The sequence below is a fragment of the Tauraco erythrolophus genome, chromosome 1, assembly GCF_009769465.1.
Source record: "Tauraco erythrolophus isolate bTauEry1 chromosome 1, bTauEry1.pri, whole genome shotgun sequence".
NCBI classification, from domain to species: Eukaryota; Metazoa; Chordata; class Aves; order Musophagiformes; family Musophagidae; genus Tauraco; species Tauraco erythrolophus.
Window position 1 is genome coordinate 7,124,012 of NC_141465.1, and position 24,850 is coordinate 7,148,861.

General features: G+C 47.4%; 1 protein-coding gene across 1 annotated transcript; it reads left to right on the forward strand.

Moving 5' to 3' along the window:
* The first annotated feature begins 120 nt into the window (after positions 1-120).
* Positions 121-24,266, forward strand: CCDC191 (coiled-coil domain containing 191). The gene is given in 17 exon segments (XM_086622767.1): positions 121-258; positions 1,467-1,608; positions 5,187-5,318; positions 5,849-6,027; positions 6,521-6,744; positions 7,542-7,698; positions 9,589-9,779; positions 10,544-10,793; positions 12,150-12,637; positions 13,073-13,090; positions 13,160-13,236; positions 14,823-14,905; positions 16,778-16,879; positions 19,589-19,732; positions 20,832-20,984; positions 21,355-21,509; positions 22,993-24,266. Coding segments are annotated over 17 exon segments (2,835 nt in total). The 3' UTR covers positions 23,195-24,266.
* Positions 24,267-24,850: the final 584 nt, after the last annotated feature.

Sequence of the window (24,850 nt, forward strand, 5' to 3'; positions counted from 1 at the left end):
CGGGAGACGCGCGCGCCAGCCGCCCCGCTGCCCAGACCCGCCCAATCACCTCACGCGACGTTATCGGCGTGCGCCGTCGGGGAGATACGTCACTTCCGCCCCCGGCCGAGCGGCGTTGCCATGGCGATGCCGTTCCCTGCGCGGCGTGCTGAGGCGGGCGGGCGGCTGGCGGGGAAGCCCGGCCCGGCCATGGCCTGCCCGGGGCACGGGCCCCAGCTGTACCGCTGGCGGCGCCTCACCGCCGGGGCCGGAGCGAAGGTAACGGGGTTGGCGGGCGGCGGCCGCCGCGGGGAGCGCCAGGGGGCGTGTCCTCTCGGTGAGGCGCCGCCGCCGCCATGCTGCCAACGGGGCGGGAACGGCGGGGCGGGGCGGCCGGGCCCAGCCGCGGGGGCGGTGCACACGCGGGGCGGCCCCGCGGGATCCCGGCCGCTTTTAGGAGCGGGATCAGGCTCAGAAAAGAGGCGTCCCGGGTCTGCGGGAGGGCTGCGGCCGCTTGCTTCGCCAGCGGTGGGAAGGCCGCGCTGCGCTTGGCAGCGTCACGCTCTGGTTCAGAGAGACAGGTGGCCGCAGCAGGGTTATCCTTTTAATGTTCTTTCCAGCCGGTTTGACTCTGGTAACTAGGTGCCCCGGATCGAGTAACTTGCACGGTAACTCACTGGTGAGTGAGGTGCCTCGTCTATAGGCATAAAGCTCCTGGGTCACACAAAAGGTGCTGTGGAGCAGTCCTGCAGGCTGTATGTATGAGCAAGTAATAAAAGAGATTTACCCCAAAGCACCACCTCCTGCATCTACAACCACTTGAGACCAAGAATTAATTCCAGGGTGAACTTCCCCGTGGTTTTCTTCCTTGGGCATCCCCGTGCTCCCACCCTCAGCCTGCTCCTTACAGCAGCAGGAGTGTGCATCTGCCTCCTGGTGCAGCCCCCTAGGCCTCCAGCAGCAGCTTGGTCTGCTTGCCCGAGCACAAAGGGAAGAAGTTCCACAGAAACGCGGGCTGTCTAGGGTCCAGGTATTGCAGTGACACACCAGGACCATTGACACCTTAGAGAGATGAACATGGGACAGAAAATCACTCAGACCATTCACACAGTAGCCAGCCCGGTTATGGCGAAATGCTGACACCAACTTTCCTCGGTGGGGGTTGCTGGGGAGTAGCTCAGCAAGGCTCCATCCAGCCCCCAGGGCCCGGGTGTTTGCATTCTGCCTACCTGTTCTCTGATCACTGTGATTGGCACTAATTGCCTAATGAGTGCGTATTACTTAATGATTCCTAAATCCAATTTCTCCAGTCAATCGAGCAGTCGGAGAAACATGTTTCAAAAGAAAGCTATTCCTTACAACAGCTGTGCTGTCTTGTATTATATTCCCACTGATATTTGCTCTCTGGAGGAGAAACTTGGATATAGGAAGTTTAAAAATTAAAGTCCAGAAATCTTTAGAAATATTTTCCTTTTTTTAATTTAAAGAGAGTGGACCAAGCCTCTGAGTGTGCTGTCTCTGAAGCTTTTTCCCTTCAAAAGTCAAGGTGTCCTCAGGGACCTTGGGATCGTGTGGCAAGTTTGGAAACCGTGGAACAGCTGCAAGATTATGATGAGGCCTGTGAGGAAGGTGAGCTGAAATAATGCTTGCCACGAGCTACCTAAAATGAACTGTTCTTGATCCAGCAGTGTGGCTCTGGTTTGAACAGGCTCTTGCAAAGCTTGAGACCGTAAGAAACAGTTCAGAGTAAGACATCTTTCATCTAATGGAGAAGGGCGTAAGAAGAATCAATTAGTGGAGTTCAGAGTAGATCTTTATTAACATGCCTAAGAAAAGGATAAACTCTCTGTCTCCTGGAGATTTCAGGGAAGGCGAGGATGAATACTGCCCTTGAAGACACACTGTAGGGTCAAATACAAGTTAGTGGGCTATAGGAAACTGGATGAAATTACCTGACATATTTTCAGCAGCAGGCCAGATGTGAAAATGGAGTTGCTCTGTGTAACTCTCACATCTAAAGTAAGTGTGTGGTTTGGCTTTGATTCCAATGCAAAATCTGCCTCGCTAGTTAGTTAACTAAATATTCCCTTCGTAATGCCTGCAGCCACAAGTGCTTACTGAAATTTCAAAATAAAACTGTGGTATGTTAAAAAGAAAAAGGGAAATTATCTCCCATCGGTGCTAGAAGTGTACCTGCAGTGTAGAAAGCTGATAGGAGACAGGATCTTAAAACCTGAGGTAACCATTCTTTTAAGACTCAAAAGTGAGCCTTACAAAATGTAATGAAGATGCATCTCAGGAGCATCCACGTCAGCTTTTTCACTTGCAATCGTCAAGAGTTCAACTGATAGTGCAGAACACACCTCTTTGCTTACAGGGCATTACAGTGGCTCTAAAGGAGCTGTCTCTGCAATTGAGGGAAAAGTTGCTTGCTTTCCTCATGTTCCTTTATTATTTTTGTTTGCCCTTCTCTCCTTGGGTTTTCCTTTTTATAGCGACCAATCCCTCAGGATTGTTCCTAGCTCAACTGAAAGCCTTTTATCTGGAGTGCATTATTAGAATGCTCAATGGTATCAACTACACAGTCCACTTGGCAAAGAAAGGTATCGATAGAGAAGTGCGAGGACTCTCTTACTCCAGTTATGAAGAGCTCACATTTCCCAGTCCAAAAAGTAAGCCCAAGCGATAAGCTGTTCTTCTCTCTTCTTTCACTTATCAGATATATCTCCTTGTTCCTAAGCTGGCCCAAGAGATTATACAAGAGAACAACAGTGATTTGAAGGATAACAAATGTTCGATTTATGTTTTCTTAAAAAACCCACCTTTTTAAGGAAGTTTTAAAAAGGCTTTATTGCCTTCGAAATACCGGGACTCAATGGGAGCACCTTCATTTTGTGTTGTAACTGGAGATGTGGAGCAGCTGCTCCCTCCTGTCTGCCAGCTGTGTGCCTTTGCAGGGACGACTTGCACTGAGTGGCCACTGAGATCCCGGCTTTTCGCCCATCCTTGCCGCGCGGATGGCTCAGCCTCTCATGGGGCTGCTCCTGGCGCCTGGCAGTTACAGCTCTGCGTTCTGCCTCAGGAGAGCTGGGCCACCCATGCAGCGAGGCCAGGTGGTTTGTTGAGGAAGCAGCACGTTACCTGTCCTCGCTTTTGAGTAGGAACTCTGGAAAAAGGAATTTTTGCATTTTTCCACAGAAGAATGGACATACAAATAAAGTCCACAGCAGGACTGTATACCCAGTTGCTCATTAGGGATTTGAGCTCAGTGAGGAGCACCAAACCCATCATGGGTGCATTCCTGCAGTTGCATTCTTAATTCTGAGTACAGGTAGTCCCTGGTGAAGCTTGCCATCTGTCAGATCTGTAATTTAGATTCACCAGTTGTTCCTGGAGCCCTGGTACTTGCAAAGCTTAACCTCTACCATGAAGCAAACGTTTGTCCAAACAGCGGTTCTTTTTCTATTTAACATGTGACAATTTTGGCTGTACATGTGGAAACTAGCTAAGTGTCTGCAAGGGCAGTGGTAAAACATATGAAAGCTTATCTGAGATGTGACTTACCTCATGTGAATTCCATCTCCTTGATAAATGCTATTATAATCACACGAGTGATCTAAATGTCCACAGAATCTTGTAGGAAAAATGGAGTGGAGAAGAATTCATTTGTGACATATGTGACTGTGCTGGATTGGCTGGGATAGAGTTCATTTTCTTCACAGTAGCTGGTATGGGGCTGTTTTGGATTTGTGCTGAAAACAGTGTAGATAACACAGGGATGTTTTCGTTACTGCTGAGCAGTGCTTACACAGAGTCAAGGCCTTTGCTGCTTCTCACCCCACCCCACCAGCGAGCAGGCTGGGGGTGCACAAGGAGTTGGGAGGGGACACAGCTGGGACAGCTGATCCCAGCCGACCAAAGGGATATTCCACACGACATGACGTCATGCTTGGCATATAAAGCTGGGGGAAGAAGAAGGAAGGGGGTGGATGTTTGGAGTGATGGCTTTTGTCTTCCCAAGTAACTGTTACTTGTGATGGAGCCCTGCTTTCCTGGAGATGGCTGAGCACCTGCCTGCCATGGGAAGTGGTGAATTAATTCCTTGTTTCGCTTTGCTTGGTGTATGGCTTTGCTTTGCCTATTTGTCTACCTTTAGCCTGTATCCAAGGCTAAAGAATAGCCAGCTGTTCTATTACCCAACAACCCCTCCCCACTTGAGAAGGGGAATTGGGAAAAGGAAGGAAGACCATGGGTTGAGATAAGAACTATTTAATAATTGAAATAAAATACAACGGAAAATAATAATGACAGTAATAATAATATATACAGACAAGTGCTGTATGGTGCAATTGCTCACCACCCCTTGACCAATATCCAGCCCATTCCCAGACAGCGATCCTGGAGCAGGAAAATCCTGAAACCACAATCCCAGAAGAGAGAGAGTAAGCCTTGGGAGCAGAATGACAGATGAGACCCTCCAGGGACAGCAACCATTGAGAAAGAGAGACCATCCCCAACAAACTTTGTAATTTATAGTGAGCATGACGTTACATGGTATGGAATACCCATTTGCCTATTGAGGTGTCAGTTGCCCTGGCCTTGCTCCCATCAGGTGCTTGGACATCAGGGTCGTTAGCAAAGACACGTTGAAAAGTTCCAGATCCCTACGGATACCTGCATACCATGCTGGCTACAAGCTAAAACAGTCTCTTATCAACTTTGTTCTCACCAAATCAGGTGCTGCAGTCTTCTTAAAAATGCAGCTTACTTTAGAAATCTGTTACTTTCTGTTACTTCTGAACAGAAAATTGATTCTGTGATTCCATTCCAGCGAAACCAGGACACTATTAAACTGCCTTTATCTCATCCCATGAGTTTTCTCACTCTTACTCTTCCGATTCTCTCCCCCATCCCACCGGCGGGGAACAGCCAGCGGCTGTGTGGTGCTTAGTTGCCAGCTGGGGTTAAACCGTGACAGTGACGGGGAAAAAGTTTGCCACCTTCTCTTCCTCTTCTTTTATAGATCAAGAAGATGAGAACGGAACTATTAGCCTTATTCCATGTTCTGGTGCAGATCAGCTTTCAGTCATTTTAGACAGCCTTCCCAGCATGTGATATAACTGTCCCAGAGACAGAGTCTTGCTAGTTTACACTTACCCATATATTTTTTAAGCAAGTAAAGTCATCAGTCTCTTTCTTTATGATAGCCCAAGAGCTGCTCAGTAACTGGATGAAGCCCAAACTGGAAGTGGAGCTGATGAGTGATGGAGAAGAGGACGTTGACTCTGGCCTCCTGGAAAAGCCTTCTGCAGCCCCTCTGAAGTGTGAGCGGTTTGATGGTGAGAGCACAGCAAAGCAGTTCCTGGCTTCCTTCCCAAGGATGTGCTGGGGGAGGGAGCAGGCCTCCCAGCTTGGCAGAATGAGAGGTAAAAGTTGCTCTGAGGCCAGGATAGCGGGCTCAGTAGAAGCAAGATTAAAGGTGACAATTTTTCACCCCCAGCTCTTACAGCAGCTTGCTGTAGGGCTGCACAAATGCACCTCAGAAACGTTCGGTGTCTCCCTTCGTGAAGGAGGAATTTACTTCTTTCATGTATTTGTGAGGCCTGCCAAATTTATACAGCCATTTGAGCTGCTCAGCGGCAAGGCAGTAAAAAATGGATGAAATGTTGTTACTGCTCTAGCGTGTTCAATGGGAGACTGATTAAGACTCTGGGGATAAATGGAGTGCAGTCAGCGTGTCCGCTTTCATCAGAAACGCATTCAGAGTCTGGGAAAGTGATCCCTTTAATTACATTAGGCTTTGTGATCTGAGACAGAGGGGTTTATTCATTTCAGACTAGCCTGAGATAATCTGAATTCCTCATTTCAGACTTGTGCAGCTATCTGGAACATGAACTGGAAACTTCTTCTGTCCAAGAATACCTGCAGCATCTTTTGCAGAGTGAAGTTGTAAACTGTGGGATAGAGGAAAAACTTAGACTTGAAGACATGAAGGAAAAACAAAAACTTGTAGATCCACGAATAATCATGGAACTCAGACACAAGCAGGTGAGCAGGCAAGGCAGCACAGTTAAAAGGAATAAGAGGGAGGATTATAGGATTAGAGTAAATGCTCAGTGACACTTCCCCAGTATTCTCTCCCAACCTGCACTAATCCCTGGCTTGGAGGCAAACACCTGAGGATACTCTTCCACAGTTGAGCTGAAGCGTTACTGCATTGGCCATTCACAGTAGCTTGCACAGTCAGCTTTCACTGTATCCAGTCAGGTTTTCTGCCTTTCTGAAGACTGACAGGAAAAGCCTCCATGGCAGCCAGTTCCGAACTTGCTCCTATCAAGTAATACTGGTTTAAACCCATTGTCTTAAATGGAGTTTTTTGCTGATCTGAGAGCAGAACCAGTCCAGTCAGTGCCAGCTACAGATAGGGTTGCTTGCTTCATGTGAAAGGTGGACAGTGACCCACCCTGTCAGTGTACCATGAACCTCAAATTCTGCAGCCTTTGGCACCTGCTTTGACTTTTGCTGATTTCCTCCTTCCCAGGTGAAAGAAAACCGAATGAGGCGTCAGAAGGCATTAGAGCTTCAGAGACAAGAAAAGTCCCTGAAGAAATCGGTTCTGTCCAAGGCCAAGCTCCAAGCACAGGAGGAGGACAGAAGGAAGGCCCTGAAGGCCAAGAAGGAGAAGGAGTTGATCCAGAGTGAAATGGTGAAGTTGCAAAAGGAGATGGCTGGGAAGAGGCACACCATGGCAGAAGCATGGATAACGTAAGAGGGAGGGGCAGGGCTTGGAAAGAACCATATGAAGAACGCTTCTCTTATCAGCTCCTTTTGCTAAACGCAAGAGGAGTAGTGGTCCCAAAGGAAACATCTGCTGTCCCTCGAACTCTCCCAAAACCTTTTAATCTTTTGTTACCAACTTCAAGGGCAGAGTTTGTCATTAGTGAGGAGACAGGCTAAAGACACAGCTGTAAAGATCCATGACCAGTGTGTGTACACTGAATCACAGAGTAGGAGTGTGTGTGCACCACCGTGCGTTCTCTCCACCAACACTGTGGCCACATGCAGCCTTGTTAGTGTCTAATGCAGCGTGAAAGCCAGTACACACACCCAAAAAATAGAATTAGTTGCTAGCCTGCCTAGAACAGTCTGTGTTGAAAGTCTAGCGCTTAGGATACTTCCTCTGCTATGAGGGAAGAAAGAGCGTTCTTGGCTGAGAATTCTGCAGAGACAGATTTTTGCTTGTGCTGAGCTTGGACTGTCCCAGAGATGTGACTTGTAGGGATGCCATTTGGTTACTTAGGCAGCCCTGAGATCCTAAATCTTCTCATGCAAGTGCTTTACTGAAATCTTACTATTTTCTTCTGCCTGTTACATTTTGGAAACGCTCCAGACTGGGGGCCTAAATCATGACAGAGGCTGTTTTCTAAGAAGGTTGAGTTCAATAATCAGCAACTTTCTAAGCTGTAGAGGTGATTCTCTTAGGATTGGCTGAAAAGACAGTGAAAACTGTGCTCTAGTACTTTCCTCATTGTATTACATCTGTATGTTTGTTCACTTTCCAGGGAGGGGAAGAGACAAGAAAAAAATCAGAAGCTGTCAATGCAGAATGTATCTATTGCTGCATCACCACCCCTGGTCCTGAAGAAAGAAGTGCAAGAAGAGGAGAAACAGAGAAGGGCTCAGGAGCTGCTGCACAGGATTCATACTAATAAGCAGAGAGTGAGCATCCCCCTTCTTTATCTGAGACTCTGAGTTGCCTGCCCTCCGCTACTGTTCGCAAAGCTGAAGTAAAAAGACGTGGTTATCAGAATTTTTTACTTCTTCCAAGCCCTCCTCCTGATACCAAGAAGAAGAGCAGGGCAAAAAGTATCTTGTAAGACTAGGAGCAAGAAATCCTGATCTTCCATTCCCAGTGTATCTGTCCTCAGGTGTACTCAGTGGGAGGTGTCACTAGAATTGTGGAAAAGATGTGGCTCTCAGGACAGTTGTGAACAACAAGGCTTCCGCCATTGAGAAACAGGCAGATGTACAGAGGAGGCAGTGGAGCAAGATTTGTCTTCCCTTGAGGAAGGAAGTAAAAGTGGAAAGTGGCACAAAAGGGCCTGAGAAGCCCTTAGTGTGTGTATGGGAAGATATTTTAAAGATTGTGTTGCAGACCCTGATGCAGGAGCAGGGAGAGGAAAGAGAAGTGCGGAGGCCTAGGATGAATTTTGAGCTGGGTCTCCAAGAGCTGGAGAGTGCCAGCATATCCACAGTAACAAGTTCCTCAAGGATTCACTCCCGCTGGGTGCAATAGGGTATTCTGTGATACTGCAACAGCTCTTTTGAGGCAAACATGGAGACTTTAATAATTCCTAGTAGGAACCTATTTCTTTTACCCTCATTATGCTGCTACCATGGCCAGCTCGGGGTTAAACACCTAGTCATATCAAATACTTGCAATTAAAGAGCCATCTTTTTGTACTGAATGATTTTATATGGACAGTCTCAGCAAAGGGAATAAATTTCCCTGAGTGCAGGTATGAATGCCATCCATCACCTCATGTTTTTAATTAATAGCGCAGTTATCATCACTAATATCTACTTGTCTACATCTAGATTTTTTTTTTATAGAAGAATCCTGTAGCTTTTATGGTGATTCTGCCCTTGGCTCACTTCATCTGCACGCCTGCTGGATTTGTGCTTGGCTACTGTTTAGCAGTACACAACCTCTCTCCAGCACAGTCTAAGCTGAGAAGATCAGCCTGCATGAAATCACAGACCAATTTAGAGCTGGCATCATGTGAGAAGCCACAGCTTAGCTGAGCTAAGCAATAGCGACACTTGGATAATTTTGCTAAAGCCAAAAGAAATAGCTAATGCGGTGACATTTTGCCCTTTTTGTAAGTCTCCATTTGGAGATCTCAGTGACTGAGAGGAAAACAATTAAAACAAGGCATCATGACAAAAGGCGAACAGCCGAGTCCTCCAAGTTGACCCACTTGGAGGGTCAAAATAAACAGTGTCTGCAGTGACAGGGCTAGAATTATGGGGTAGATTAGATAGCAATTTGCTGTTCTGTGCAGTGTATATCGCTCCCAGAGGCAGCGAGTCTAGTTTATACAATAGGGAGAGGTTTGGCTTCCTACTGGAACAAGGGCGAGCTTAGGTCGTGTCATAAATTCACACTGGGAAGTGTCTTCATTTTTGTCTAAGTTAAAAAAAGAAAACAAGTGGTCCGTAGAGATATATGTGAACTGTTCTCCACAGAAATGTTCTTACCTGTAGCATCTTAGACATGTTCTAGATTTTGAAACATCTTTCCTGTCTCTAGAAATTCTATGTTCTTCACCCATTTTATTCCTTTACACTGAACTAAGTGTGTTTCACTCAAAAGCATAGAGCCCCATGACGTTATCTTTCTAGTCGCTTTCTGCTTCTTGTAGAAGACCTGCACATGCTCTTTTCTGCTTATTTCTTTTTTATCCCTCAAGGTTATTGTGGAACATGGGATTCTAAAAAGAATCTCAAAAAGGAAAGTCAGATAAGGGGGAAGGGTGGAGAGAGGATCAGCATTTGTGTGATGGGCTATGTCTTGCTCACTGGTTTTCTGAAACTCTTCCCATGCAGTGCATGCAACGACATTTCTCTGCTTGGCTGAAAGTCATTCTGGAGTACAGAATTAAAATGGAAAAAGCCAGAGCCCTTGCTGACTGGAAGTGCCAACTGAAGGCCCTACGAGCTTGGAGAAACTATAACTGGGCCCAGAAAGTGGAGCGGGAGACACAGCAATTGGAAGTTCATCTCCAAGATCAGAACAGGTAGTGACCTCTACACCGTGGAATTCCTCCTACTGCAGAAGTACTTGGGCAGAGCAGTGCTCAGGGACTGTAAGAGGGGCTTGCCAGTTAGCCCGCAGGAAGAAGCTGAGAAAATTGCTACATTGCCTGCAGTCTGCCAGAGGCGTTGTGGCACAGATGAAAAGGAGGACAGAGATAAACAAGAGCTTTAGCGCTTTCCAACAAGCTTGCTGCTTGCTCTCGCTGTAGGTATCTTTCCTGGAAATCTCACCCTGGCTTGCTCTAGACCCTAGAGAACATGAGGTGCCATATTTATTCCTGATTAATATAGTTATTTCCTGTTTCAGTGGCAGTATAGCAGAGATCATTTTGGCCAGTGCCTTTCATTAAGGAGGCTGTTGGATGAATTCCCTGTCAGCCAGAGAAAATTTTGCTCTTGCAGGTGTCTGGCGGGCTGTGTGGTAAGGCACTGCAGCTTCCCTCTATGCAGCTGGCAAGGAACAGGATACCTCTTTTGCACCTATCCTACAGCCCGAGGATGACACAGGAAATTGCAAAATGCGAACCAGGGAAACTTACTTACTCCAAAGCAGCGGGCATCCTTTCTGCCCTCCCACTGCTCCTTGGAGGGACACTGTAGAGCTTTGAAGGGCCTTAAGCAACAAGACTTGGGAAGTTATGGGGCCTCGTGCCATGGCCTGGACTGCTGTACTTGGCGCAGTTGTTTCAGGCAGGCCTGGGCAAAAGCCTCACTCCTATCGTAACACAAGTGCTTCCACATTCAGGAAAACACAACTGTCTGTGGAGCACAACCAGCGACGGCTTTTGTGCCGCTGCTTTCTGGCATGGCAGCGCTGGAGCCACGCAGAGACAGAAAAGCGAGAGCTGCAGATCAAGAGGGAGGAGACGAAGAGGAAGATGGCACAGCTGCTGGAGGCAGTGTCACTGGGGAAGGGTGGTCTGAACAGGCCACTGGAGGTTAACAAGCCTGAGACAGCAGAAGTAAACCATCATCGAGATTTGCAGCAAGACAAGGTAAATCCTTCCCGTGTAGTTTTGTCTGTTGGCATCTCGGTACTCTTTACAAAGTACTTTTGTGCAATCTGAAATAAAGAGTGCATTGTCCCAGAGGAAGGCTTCTTTCCCAGGGTGACCCCCAAATACCTGCCTGCAACTGCTCAGGAGAGGAGTCTTTAAAAATAAGAGGCAAATGTGGCAAAAAGGACAATGGATGAGTTTTAAAAATAATCCCTAATGCCGCCAGAGAACTACCCTTCACGTACTGAGAGTCGCAGTGAGCGTCCCACCCCCAGATCACGTCTGCTGAGAGATCAGTTACATCTTTGATGTCTGCTCAGACTGAAAAAGAATAATGCTTGACTGCATGACAAGAGATTTTGTCATGCCAGTGCAGCTGTCTGGCTTTTAAACATGGGGGGGGAAATGTTGTCACTGTCTGTTTCAGGATAATGCGCATCACAAGGAGGTAGGAAAGGAGAATCAGAGCCTTGAATTGTCATTTGTCAAGTCAGCACCTGCCCTTCCTTTCTGTCTATAAATCCTGTACCACAGCAGTGTCCTGATCCCAGCACGAGAGCTCACACACACATATTACAGGTCAAGCTTTTCATTTGCTTAATTGTCAGCAAAAGTTGATCTCCTACAGTGCTTATATCATCCTAGCAGTACCGTATTTTTCTTCTGATGCACTGGCAAAATTTGTGCTGGAAGGATGAGACTGAATTTGGGGTTTGACCTAGGAATCAGAAAGCAGACCTTATATCTGATTCCTCGTCAGAGAAAGCCACGTGTCAGAAAAGGCACAGCACAATTACACACGGTGCACCAGTTTCACAGTAATATTTACCAAAGCTGGAGGAGAGGCATGAGGAAGCAGCACCTTGTAGACTTCCATCTGAAAAGGGGCTGTCCAGTAGATCAGTCACGTAGATCACTTCGACAACTGTTTTTTCCTTTATTACCCATCTGAGCGCTGAGTGGGGACAACACAGTCCAAAAGGGAGTGTGCTAATCCCTGAGGAGATGAGCTAACCCCTGAGAAATGAGCTGTCCTGAGCTATGCTCCCTAACCAAATAGTCAGGATATATTCCTGCCAGAGCTCTTGCCTGATCAGGATTTCTTCCTCCCAGTGAAATGGCACACAGCTTCTTACCAGTTCTTTCCCACAGTCTCCCATTTTGTGCATAACAGGACCCTTCTGCCCTGGCTAGGAACTAGATAAAGATTGCATAGCTGAGATTACCCTACTTCTCAGGCATCTCACCAGATTTCCACTAAAGAAACACTTACTATGTAGCAAGGGCAGAAGAGTGCTTGGTTTTAATCAATGCCAAAATTTCCTCTTTTTTTTTTTTTTTTTCCCACCTTAGCCAACCGAAACTTGTCTCACACAGAAAGAGCCTGACCAGACCAGAGACCACTCTTCTTGGGATGCTGCTTACACATCTCCTTCCTCCAGCAAACTCAAATTTTCCTGGGAGATTACCCTAAAACACGCAGCCTCCAGCACCCAGGACCAGGCTACGTACATCAATCAAATAGCCACTTTGTCCCAGCAATTTCCAGTACGTGGTCCAAAGACAGCTCCTGCTTCTGGTTGCCATTTTGAGGACCATCATGCTTTCCATCAACGTCTGATTGAGAAGCAGAGGCAGCAGCTTCAGAAACAGCGAGAGCTGATCCTTCAACTGCAGCAAAACCAGAGGCTGAGCAAAGCTAAAGACGAGGCAGCACAAGTCACAGCTGTTGCACAAGTCACAGCTGTTACCCAGGCGCTTACCAACTCTGCTTCGCAAACGAGAGAGGAAAAAACAAAGAGGTAAGAACAATCCAGATGCAAGAATACAACCCATTTGAGGTATATGCCCTCAATAACGCAAGCTTAATTAGTCAACGTCTCATTCCCACTCAAGTTGAGCCAGGATTTGCCAGGCACACTTCAGTCATGCGAGCGCTGTCTGCTCTTCCTCTCACCTGTGACTCAGCCTCAAGGGTAGTATCGGGCTGGCCACAGTTCTCCGTCCTTCTCCCTTTTTGCAATGGCTCAACATCATGTGATCCATACAGGATCCACCTGGAAACAGCAATGCTAGAGTGTCACACATAGTAGCAGCAGGGATTTATTTAGTTAGGGAAAAAAAGAGTGTCATTCTCAGTATTTCAGAACATGTAGCAGCCCTGGGTACTCGGCTCCTTTGCAAGCATCCATCGTTAATCCCAGTTCAAGCAGAAGAAAGGTGTATTGGGGATTCAGAATGAAAATGCAGCACAACAGAGGATAGAAACTACAAAGCCTGTTTCTCAACCATAGGTGGTAGGTGTGAGACATCACTGATTAATTTCTTTACTCTTTCCTTTCTTGTCCATCTGTTTCTCACAGGCTAGAAAACACAAGGGCAGTGATGCAAGGCAGGAGGCCCTCCAGCCAGCTGACCTCAGCTCATCCGATACTGAAAGGTATTGTTCTAGATGGCAAAGACTGTTCCAGACCACTTTTCTCAACAGCTTGTCTGGAAACCTCTCTTCGCCTCAGCCTTGCTGGTTGATGACAGTGTGCAAGTAAAACTCTGCACTTGGTTTCCCAGCCTGACCAGCACTGTGAGAGGGTGAGCTGTTTTCATGCCCAAGTCAGGCATCTGTAAAACCTGGGCCACTGCAAGCCCCTCAAGTCCTAACGCATGGGATTGATTGTTTCTGGTGTGACAAGACTCAGAGAGAGAAGCTCTACAGGGTTTTTTGCTGTCAGTCTTGTTGCCTTCATTGCTCATCCCAGTAACACTTAAACTGACCAGTTTCATCTAACTGTGACAGAGGTATTGAGATTTCAAAGGGAATTAAGTGCCTACCCAAGGTTTTGTGAGACAATAGTAGCTAGGCTGGAGAAGGAGCTCCAGATCCCCACCTTCTGTGAGATATCTCCCCTTCTCTGGCTGTGCAGGAACAGCATATACATGTTAGACATGCAGCACAGCCTCTTCTTACAGTACATTAAGATCAGGTTCTGTTATATCCCTAGGTCATGTTATTCCATATCAAGTGGGGGGTGGTCACAGCCTGCTTGAAAGACTGTCTGGAATATGATCATTGTGATAATTTAACAGTTTTAGGATCACCAGAGCTTTTTGGCCCTGATAACTGGGCATTAATAGTTGCTTTTCATTAACTGACCATGTTCAGCTCCAATGCTACCTAGTGCAAGCCATCACTCACTCTGATTTGCTTGAACTCTGTACAGCTTAGGGACAGTAAGCATATTTTCAGAGCACTCAGGTGCTTGTGTTTGAAGATCCCCCAAAAAAATCAGTGAATAAAGTTATCACTGGATGATTTTCCTTGGCAGAGAACCCTAGGACAGCTGAGAGGAAAACCTGAGGAAGGCCACTGTGGTCAAAACACGTAAATGCCCCCCAGTTATTGATTGCTCCAGCCTGTGCTTCATTTGTGACTTCAGGAGAAGTGAACACAGGTTCTCAATTCCACTGCATATTCTGGGTGGTCATGTCAGCACTTCAACACCTTCGCTGATGGCCAGCAAGAGCACCACATTGCAGTTCATCTCCCAAAAGAAGCGTTAAGCAGTAGTTTCTCACTAATGAGGCTGGGTACCTGTGTGTCACTGTGGCAGGAATGCTTTCCATCATGAAGTTGCTCTTTAAACAAGCAGCAGGAGCTTACTGGAGACCTCATAGCAATTGCTGCTAAATCAGGTTCCCTGAGCCTCAGCACTCAACCAGGAAAGACAGGGATACAACCTCTGGACATAACTCCTTTCATAATTGAGCTTCATGGCCGTGATTGTCAACCAAGGAGGGTGGAGTGAATCTAATTACAGTAGTCCGGAGTCATCTTATAAATGTTTATGGGTTCCTTGTTCATGACACTGCCAGCCGTAAGAGGCAGCAGAAAGCAAGTCCCTTGGTGCTGGTGTTGCCAGGTCAACGGGGGCCTGGCAGTAGAGAGTAGTTGTCATTCTTGTTCACTAAACTTCTGCCATTATCACACAGCTCATTTCCACTAAGCCTTATGCCCTCATGTTTCTGTAGCAATGGAGGAGAGAGCAACTCAGCGGGCAGAACGGAGGAGGAAACTAGAAGAAGCCAAAAAACAAAGAGAAGAGGAGAAACTGGTAAGGAAAGTAAAAAATTGTTTAAACGAAGTCTCTCTCGCACCATCCCAGTTACAAGAAATGCTGTTTTAACCCCAGAGCCAGTGACCAAGAAAAGGTCTTTTATCCAAAAGAAGAGTTTTATAGCTTGAGTTTTATAGACATCTGAGAAGGCAGATGTCCAGCACACATCAAAAGAAGTTATTGCTGCATTTGCATACAGTGACGGCACTAGCCCTGCCATATTGCAGGCAGACGCTTCATGTTGATGCAGTTGGAATTCTAGGAGCAGTCTCCCTTACCACCCCACCACCGCTTTCACACCTACCTCATGACTGTAACTGTCCTTGCTAAGGATGGGAAGGGAGGAAGTGCATGCAGAGATCCACTTGATTGGACCTGGCAATGGTGGGGTTCCCCTCCCCTGCCTTTTCTGTCTGGTCCTGTGCAGCTTGAGGATGCGCAGTCTGACCTAGTAAAAATCCTGCATCTTTCTAGCAAATCTTTGCTGGAGACAGAAGATACTGACAGTTAATATACAAATTCTGTGATACACATCCAACAGAGGAGCCTTCTTAGCATCAGGGCATTGAGCTGTTACTGAAAACATGGATAGTAAGTTGCATAGGATTAGAAGGCTCAGAACTGGGGTCCTAAAACAAACAGTGTGCGTTCCTTCTCCAAGCAGGAGAGAGACGCTCACATAGGCAGGAAGCTGAAACAAGCCTTAGAGAACACTAACCATAGAGCGGACACACAAGAATCAGAGTTTCCTCAGCTGCAGCTGCCATGATCTTAGAGATCAAGAAGCACAATCATAGTAATCATGCGTTATGGTTGGTGTGGCTTTTAGGCCTTTGATGCATACAGCAAGAGCAAAAGCTTTCATAGAATCGTAGAATGGTTTGGGTGGTTTGGGTTGGAAAGGACCTCAAAGATCATCTAGTTCCAACCCCCCTGCCAGGGGCAGGGACACCCTCCACTACACCAGGTTGCTCAAAGCCTCATCCAACCTGGCCTTGAACACTTCCAGGGATGGAGCAACCACAGTTTCTCTGGGCAACCTGTTCCAGTGCCTCACCACTTTCATTGTAAAAATTTTCCTTAGATCTAATGAGAATCTCTCCTCTTTCAGTTTAAATCCATTACCCCTTGTCCTATCACTACATGCCCTTGTAAAAAGTCCCCCTCCAGCTTTCTTGTAGCCCCTTTAGGTACTGGAAGGCTGCTATAAGATCTCCCTGGAGCCTTCTCTTCTCCAGGCTGAACAGCCCAACTCTCTCATCCTGTCTTCGTAGGAGAGGTGCTCCAGCTCTCTGAAATGAACTGAATTAAATTCGCCCCTTTGTGAAATGAAAGTGGAGTGGGGCTTGCAAGAGGGGTAGATAAACACTCAGAGAAGAACACTGGGCCAAGTATGACCAGTACTGAAGTAAAACAACTTCTTTGATCTTCAGTGTTTGGGGAAAGAAACATTTGAGTACCTGTAATGCTGCTTTGCATTTAGAAGTAAAGCTTCAGAGCAGAGCCCAGGGACTCAGAACTGACTTCAGCAATCAGGTCATCAATAAGTAACTTGGTGTGTGGTTTAAATTATTTACGGGAAGAGTGGGCAAATACTATAACTTAGGGCAAAGAAAGAGAGAGATAAATATTTATATATAGGTAGTAGAAAGATACATGTATAGGTAGTTGAAAGAACAGTCCCTCCTTCCTGTCCTTTCCACAGTTCATTGTCCAGCACAGATCATGTCCAGTACGTGACAAAGGCTGCTTTCTTCTGAAGTTTCAGATGCTGGTCAGTACTAGAGGAATACTGGGAAAGCGTAGAGGTCTGTATGTTCTGAAAAGGTCACATGTGCCAAATTAAATTTTACCTTTCTCCATTTCAAGGCCCAGCTGAAGGCTGAAGAGGAAGCACGACAGAGGAAGGAGGCTGAGGAAAAGAAAGCTCAGCAGGAAAAACGACGGGAGGAGAGAAGACAGCAGAAGCTGGTGACCAAACACCTCACCTATTTCCCCCCGCTTTAGCAGAGATAGGAAGGAAGATCCATTACCCAGTAGCACGCAGTCAGCAGCCAGAGTAATGTGACTAGCCAGAGTAATGGGTTGGACTAGATGACATTTGAAGGTCCCTTCCAGCCCTAACGATTCTATGATTCTATGACCTGAAGGTCTTCATTAGCAGAGCAGAGTTCCACAGCACAACACCCACCGTATTACCACCTTCCCCTTCTTTGGCAGTGTTAGGGGAAGGGTTGTGGGCCGAATACACTGTGAAGTATGTTCTGTCTCTGTCTCATCAGCAGGACTAGAGGTCCCAGCTGGTGGACGTTTGCTGCTGAGGCATGGCCACATAAGCCTCCACAATGGCAGCATGTTGCCAGTACTTAAAGGGCTGCTATAAAGAGGACTGAGGCCCTCTCCTCACAGGGAGCCACATGGAGAAGATTAGCAGCAACAGGTACAAGTTGCACTGGGAGAGTGTCGTGGTTTTTTTTTTTTTTTTTTTGGACTGAGGATCGAGACAAGAACCGAGCGGGAGCACCCACCAAACATGGTCTCGGGCAAAACATGACTCAGGCTTTCTTAATAAACAAAACAATTTATTAACAGTTACTAAACAAAAGACAAAAGGGAACGAAAACCGGTTACTTGAGAGGAGAAAGAGAAAACAAGGCCCGATCTTAAAACAACACCTCCCCACCCCCTATTTTCCTTTCGTTCCTGGCTCTGCCTTCCCCCCAGCGGCGCAGGGAGACAGGGAATGGGGGAGTACAGGTCAGTTCATCCATGTTGTTCACTGCCGCTCCTTTCTTAAAGGAGGAGGAGTCTTTACACCATTTTTCCCTTGCTTCGGTGGATCCCCTACTCACAAAGAAAAAGTCCCCAAACTTTTCCAAAGTAAGTCCTGCCCGCAGGATTGCAATCCTCCCCATGGATCGCACCAGTTCGGGGCTTTACCAGTCTCGGCCTCTTAGGGAGCTGCTGCCACTCGCGTCGGCGTGGGTCGTCCCACGGTCTCCAGATGCCTCCACGACCTCGTCGTGCATTCCATGCCCCATTATCAACAGTACCTGGTCGCGCATCCCCTGCTCCACGACCTCTCCTGGGCTCAGGCATCTCCTTCTCGATGTGGGTTCCTCACGGGCCACGAGTGGGTCGCTGCTCCGCCGAGTACACCCTGGCTGCAGGGGGGCCGCCTGCCATCTCACACCGATTGCAAGGGAAGCCTCAGCTCCAGTACACCTCCTCCTGCTCCATCTTTGCTGACCCGGTCGTTGTGGTTGTCTTCTCTTAGATATTAATCCTCTCTGGGGGAGCTCGGCCCGGCGGGCACCCCGGGAGCGGGGCGCTTACCGAGTCCCCCATGCGGCTCCCCGGCGCCATCTTGAGCACATGGCGCCGGCCCGGGCCCGGGCCCGAGCGGCCGCTCGGCCGGGAGCCGGGAGCGAGGGCCGCGCCCTCCTGCTCTCTCCTCGCTCCTGAGCAAAAGCCCCTTTCCCGCCCCTTTGTCCCAACTTAAATAGGGCAATTCGCAGAGGCGCCGCCTTGGCTCAACCTCCCCCGGGGGGATGGGACTCAGATCTGGTGGCACAGGGAGCAAATCCCCTCCCCTGCCACCAGAACACCCCCCCACACATCAAACTATCACAGAGAGGTTTCATCTCGATATAAAAAATAAACTTTTTACTGTGATAACAATCATTTGCTGGAACCACCTCGCCAGGGACACAGTAGAGTCCCCATCACCAGACATTTTCAAGATGGACAGGGTGCTAGATAACCTCATCCAGGCTCCCTTCCCCATGAGAGGTTGGACCAGATGATCTTTCAAGGTCCCTTCCAACCTGGCCTGTTCTACGATTCTATGTTTGGCCTACTTTCAGGCTGCTCCTTCCGCTTGTATCCCCCTCCAGCATTCATAATGACACCAGTCACAAACACGACACAAAAGCAAACAAGCCTGTCAGATATATCAAGGGCAACTTTCCACCTGAAGAACAGAAGCATCATGTCCTTGGAGCTAGCCTAGGAATAGCCTCACTTAATTATTGTTACTTGGAAATGAGCTGTCCTAATAAGCCAAATAGCACATTTGAAATCCTACAGGAGTTTGACCTACAACTACTGTTCTACTTGGATTGCGTGTTTTAGGATGTTTGACCTTCATCCCTGAGTCTCAGTCAAAAGTAATATTGTACAGTTATATAATACCCACAACCCTCCCCTGCTGTTTAGGCTAGATTAAGTGGCAGGGTCCTTGCATAAACTCAGAATAATTCTTGGACAGGTTTTCAGTCTGGATTTATAAACACAGAAAGCTGCCGTCCTTGAGCTCCCCGAAGCACCCCTCCCCACATTGATGAAGACCCATCAAAAGGAGGTTCCTGCTACATCAGCACTGTTGGTAACTACAGTAACACCAAACTGCAGTGCTCAGGGAAGGCCATGTGCTGATACATGGCCCAAGGAAATGTCCAGAAGTACCATCATCTTCCATGAGGATTTTCAAGACTGTTTGCTCTGCTTTCTACCACAGGTTCTAGTACATGGGCTCATATCTGGTCTGGTCTGCACTGTTAAAGATGATGCAGATCCTTATTTCCTGTCAGGTCAGGACCTGCAGCTCCAATATGACAATCTATTGTCGTTGCGTAACATCCTCTTCATCCAGATGAACTACTGCTTTTTGTATTGTAGAAAGAGCTAGAGAAGCAAAGGAGGCTGGAGAAAGAGCAGCAGCTCCAGAAAAAGGCCAGAGATCACTATGACAAGGTCCTGCTGAGAAAGCTGGGAATGGTGCCATGGAAAAGGCTGATGGAGCAAGCGAAGGAAAACCTGATGGTAAGTGCTGAGGATAAAGGAAAGGACTGGTGCCATGGGAGGAAGGGAAAAAAAATGGATGCAGCACTTAGCAGAAACCTTAATAGGTTCTTAAGCCAGGTAGAGATGGAAAAAGCAAAAATTCTCTCTGCACACCCTGCCCTATATTAATTCTTTCAATCAGCTCTTCTGACTACAATCATGAAAGGTCATCAAAACCCCTCATTTATAGCTGATTAAACAGGAACCAAAAGGACAGAGAAAGGAACAAATTTCCGTCTAACAAGAAGTCATCTTTTGTTACCCTCCACTTGTCTGCAGTACTAACTGCCACATGATGTGATGCCAGTAACACCGTGGGAGTTAGTTTGGTATGATACAGCCAAAAAAAGAAATGGAAGTTTTATGACATGAACCTGTCAGCTCTTTGCTCCACAGCAAAGCTCAGCAGTAAGACTCTGCCCAGGCACTGTAGTGGCAGCAGTATGGCTCCCCCAGCCCATTGCCAGGGCTCTCCCTCTCTCCGGAGTCACTGCTGGTGCAGTGTTGGCCGCTGCTAGAGGCAGGACACCACAGGTGACAGTGCAGCCATCTCTTCCAGCCTGGCCATGCCTCCCGTGCAGAATAGCAAGTGGTAGCTTCTGATACCTTGACATGTAAATATTGGTAATGAAACACTTCCATACGTGACTGAATCGGCACACCTTATCAGGGGTGGACTAATAACACCTGGACAAATGCACATAGGCCTCTGGCTGAGATGAAAAAGAGGAATAGCAGCTGCTCCGTAAGTCCATCCTGCTGTTCAGCGTTACGGACGGGGTTGGACTAAACTGGTATAGGCCATGTTCCTGCTCCGTTCACAATGGGTTAAAGTATCTAATTCAAAAGGATATTCTCTGGAAGTGACACAGCAGTAGCCTGATAGAGAGACTGGTCTTGCTCCTTATGCTGACTCCTCTTTGCGGGAACATATCCTGCAAGTTATTCCAGCTGTCAGACATCTGCATTTTGGGAGCCCCAAAAAGCTGAGGTGATTTTCTAGTGCACCCAGTTTTCTGTAGCTGTATGTAATCACTAGTCCAAGTAACCAGCTGCCATTTCTGCTGCCTTTACTCAGGTGGCACAAAGGCACCACTGCTTGAGTCTGCAGAGGAAAGGCCTGAGGACTTGGCTCCAGCACACCCAGGAGAGTCTCATGGACAAGATGTCACAGGCTGAGGACTTCTATTCCCATACATTGCTGAGACGAGGCTTCAGGAACTGGCTAAAGGTTTGCCTGCACCGCAGTGGAGAAATGAGCTGGCTGCTGCCACACTTTCCCCTCGCCACAGTGCCACTTCACACACCTGCAGCCCAACCTTTGCTGAGTTACTCTGTCGCCATTCCACCAGCATCATTCCCTTCTTCAGAGACCTTCTTTCAGCTCTCCACTATCCATCGTTCTTCTCCATCCAGGACGCTCCTATGTACTGCTCCCCACCTGCACCTTTGCACTTTCTCACCCTGGTCCCCGTTTCCTCTGCTCCTGTCCCCATTACCCTTCACTGCCACAGTCTCAGCACTGCTCTGTTTCTGCTAATTGGGCTGGGGGTTGGGAGGAAGAAGCCATTCTCACCTCTTTCTTTGTCCTTCTTCTCTAGTACAAGGATTATCTCTCCACTCTGGAGAAGAGAGCGAGTACCCTCCATGCAGCCTGGCTCATGAGGAAGTACTTCTGGGCATGGTTTGATCTGACTATGGAGGTAAAAAATATCTTTTGGGAGAAGCTGAAGATTGCTACTGAACACTGTAACAAGTAAGTGCATTCCTTTGCCAGCAGTTCTTTTCACTTAGGTTTAATATACCGTATAGATTATTTTTGAGACTACTTTTGACAGGTCAATTATCTGCTCTCCAGGAACATGTGAAGCAGGTTCTTTGCTGCTGGTATTTTGCTTCTGTGATATGCACAGACATCATCAGCAGAGGTTTATGGTAAGAATTTTCCATGCAGCCTGGAAAAGGAAATTTAGCGGTACCCTTCACAGGACTTTTAATCTGCTGAAAGAGAATACAGTGGAAGTGGATAAGTGGCTGAAACTTTCTAAGCTGATTAGCAGATCTGGCCACGCAACTTCTTCTAAAAGCCACCCTAGGAAAATCTTTAAGTACAACTATTGCAAGCCAAACGATCGTGCAGGAATTACACTATATTCTTTTGTCCACAGCAGATGATTTAGTTCACAAATCCAGAGTTGATCAACTAGAAACTCTACTTAAGGAATCTTTCGGTTTATGCCATCGTCAGCCCGACTTAGCAGCGAGAACTGTCTGGTTCTACTGATCATGACGGGAGCCAGATTCACCCAGTTCACTCATTGTCCCATAGCTGCATTAGCCATGTATTTCAACAGGAGAAAACTATTGTCAAAGTTCAGCAGAAAACAGAAGCACATTCATCTGCCCCGCAATGAAAGCATGTCAGCTGCATGCAGTCAGGAATAGGCTGTGCCTCCGCAGAGCCCAGACAGGATCCTCAGCACCTGGGAGGAGGAACTGAATTAAATTCACCTCTGTTGTGGTAGAGCGAACCTGTTCTAGCTTGCCATGTCAGTAAGATCAGAAGAGTGCGTGATTTAACCCAACAAGCTAGCAAACTGGAGGAATCAGGGAAAATTCCGACCCAGGAAGAGACTGGATGCATTCTATGCATGACCTCATATAGGAGCATAACCGCGTGTCGTTCCTCATTACCTCTTCCCCACTGACTGGCAAAATGCAGTTCGGACCTTGACATAGCAAACTATTCTTTGGACAGGACTGTCACTCCCTGTTGTCCATATGGGAAGCCAGGGCAACGCACCTGTGGTGGGTGATTAATATCAATCAAGATATTAATACAATTAGTATCAAGTAAGAATTGGAGCCCAGCTACCTGCGCTCCCAAATGGTTGGTCTGAACCAAACGAGCTTGCATTTTTCCTGAAGAAACTGCTTTCAGAGACCCTGTTTATTCTCAGGAAGCATCTTTCATCTTCAGAGCGCTAAGCAAACACCAGCTAGTGAATCCTGTCAGAGGGAGGAGCACAATTCTTGGCGGAGAGGAATAGAGAAGGGCAGTGTGTTTTTTTTCCCTGATTGACACATTAATGGAGTGGTCTGCATGCAGATGTTTAGACTGACTAGCAGCAGAAAGGACAAATCCCACAGGTGTTTTAGGGGAGTTCCTCCCTCAAATAGAAGTTATGACAACAAAAACGTGTCATCACTTTGTTCTTTGTGTCCCCGATTTCTTTAAGGAGACTTACGCTGAATGCATTCCAGGCATGGAGGCAGTACCCATTGCTGATGAAAAAGGAAAGAGAGAGAGAAGAAAGGAGAAACCAGCTACGCAGGAGAGTAGCAGAAATTCTCCCAGACTTCCAAAGAGGTCAAAAGAGAGTCAAAGGAGGCTGGGAAAGGGGACAAAAAGACCAGTTCTGCTCAGTGCTGTCTTCCTAATGACTGAAACAAATCCAAGGGGAAGTCGTGTCCAGTGCAAAGGGTCTTGCAGCCAAAGGAAGCTCCCTGCAGCTACTGCTGTCATGAACCAAGCACATATGGAAACTTATCTGCCAATTTCACTTTGCACTTTCAGGGGGTTATCCCCCACAAGCTCCTGCTCCTGTGAAGTCTCCATAGCAGTGAGACCTAGGGAACCAAAGCCCAGCACAGGGTGTGTTTCCGGCCAAGACCATTTCCACACACAGAGCTGCAGCACTGACATGAATCCTGCTCCATGACAGGAAGCACAGACTGAACTGCCCATTTTCCTTCAGCAGTAACCTGGTGCTGTTCTGTGCCAGTACTCTGCAGGGTGACACAGCTTGATTAGAGCTTGAACAGACCTGACCATCAGCTGATCCCTAACCACTACTGCAAACTTGGCCACCCAGAGAACAGTCTCTAGCTAACTGTGCCAGGAAAGTTTGGATGGGAGGAGGAGAGGGAAGAGCTATTTATGCAAATCATATTTGCTAATGGTCCAGATCACAGCATCGCATATGGACAATCCAAAACCTGGATTCTTTTTCTAGAGACTGCCTAGTTTGCAGCACTGGCCAGCTCACAAGCACAGTGCTTTGGTTTATGGTGGCAGGCGGTGATTCCAAGTTTAGGAGCCTCTACCTTCTTGTCATTTAAAGATTTTCTAAGCTGGTTAACTGTAGTATTTAAGGATGTATAGTGCAAGTCTGTCTGGGCCTTTTCACTTGATCCAACACTTCAAAAAACCCAAAATCCAAGAAAAAGGCAGACTGTATTTTTACATGAGCTAAAGCTGACAAAATGAAAATGAAAGTTTTGTGTCACTGTTTAACCTGCAGCACAGTGTGTGTAGATAGGGTAATGCTATTAAGGTACAGTATGCCTTGTCTTAGCAGCAGCATAAGGCAGGAATCTGGAATTGCTTCCCCCTCACAATAAGACATGCAAAGTTCTCTCCAAAAGCATTTGGCAGTACAGGGAGCACTTTGGCAGTGGCAGGAAGACGATGGTTTACTGTTACCCGTTGTATCAGTTCATTTTTTGAACTGTAATTTGCATTGAAAGTTTCCAATAAACTCAAATCTGAAATGAACACAACGGAGTCGTCAGTGCAAATTGTGTCAGAAGGCAACTGAATGGCTCCAGAGAGAAGTCCCAGGTCAGGGACCTAGACCAGCACTAAGCTCTGCCAATGAAGTGGCAGAGGACCGATGAGGTGCCCAGGCGCAGCAGCAGGCTCCAAAGCCCAAGCACCAGAAGCTTGTACATGCAGAGAGCTCACAGGGATGCAGTCGGAGAGCCTCCCTGCCCACACCAGCCAGGCTGTCGAGCAGACTCTGGGCGCAGGTCTGAAGATGACTGTCACTCCCAGGTTACCTCCCACAACCACCCTCTCCAGCAGATGAACGTTTACCATCTCCCAAAGGCTGATTAGAGGCCTGACCACCAGCAGGTCAGATGAGCACGTTATCCAAGCGCAGGCAGCTGAAGGTGCCTGCGTGGAGTGTGGGCGAGCACAGACCATCTGGCTGCACTAAAGGCAGACTGTGAGAGGAAGCGACAAGCTGGGAGAGGGCTGAGTAACTCATCATGCAGGGAAGAGCAGGCACTGCAGAAGGGTGGCATCTTCTG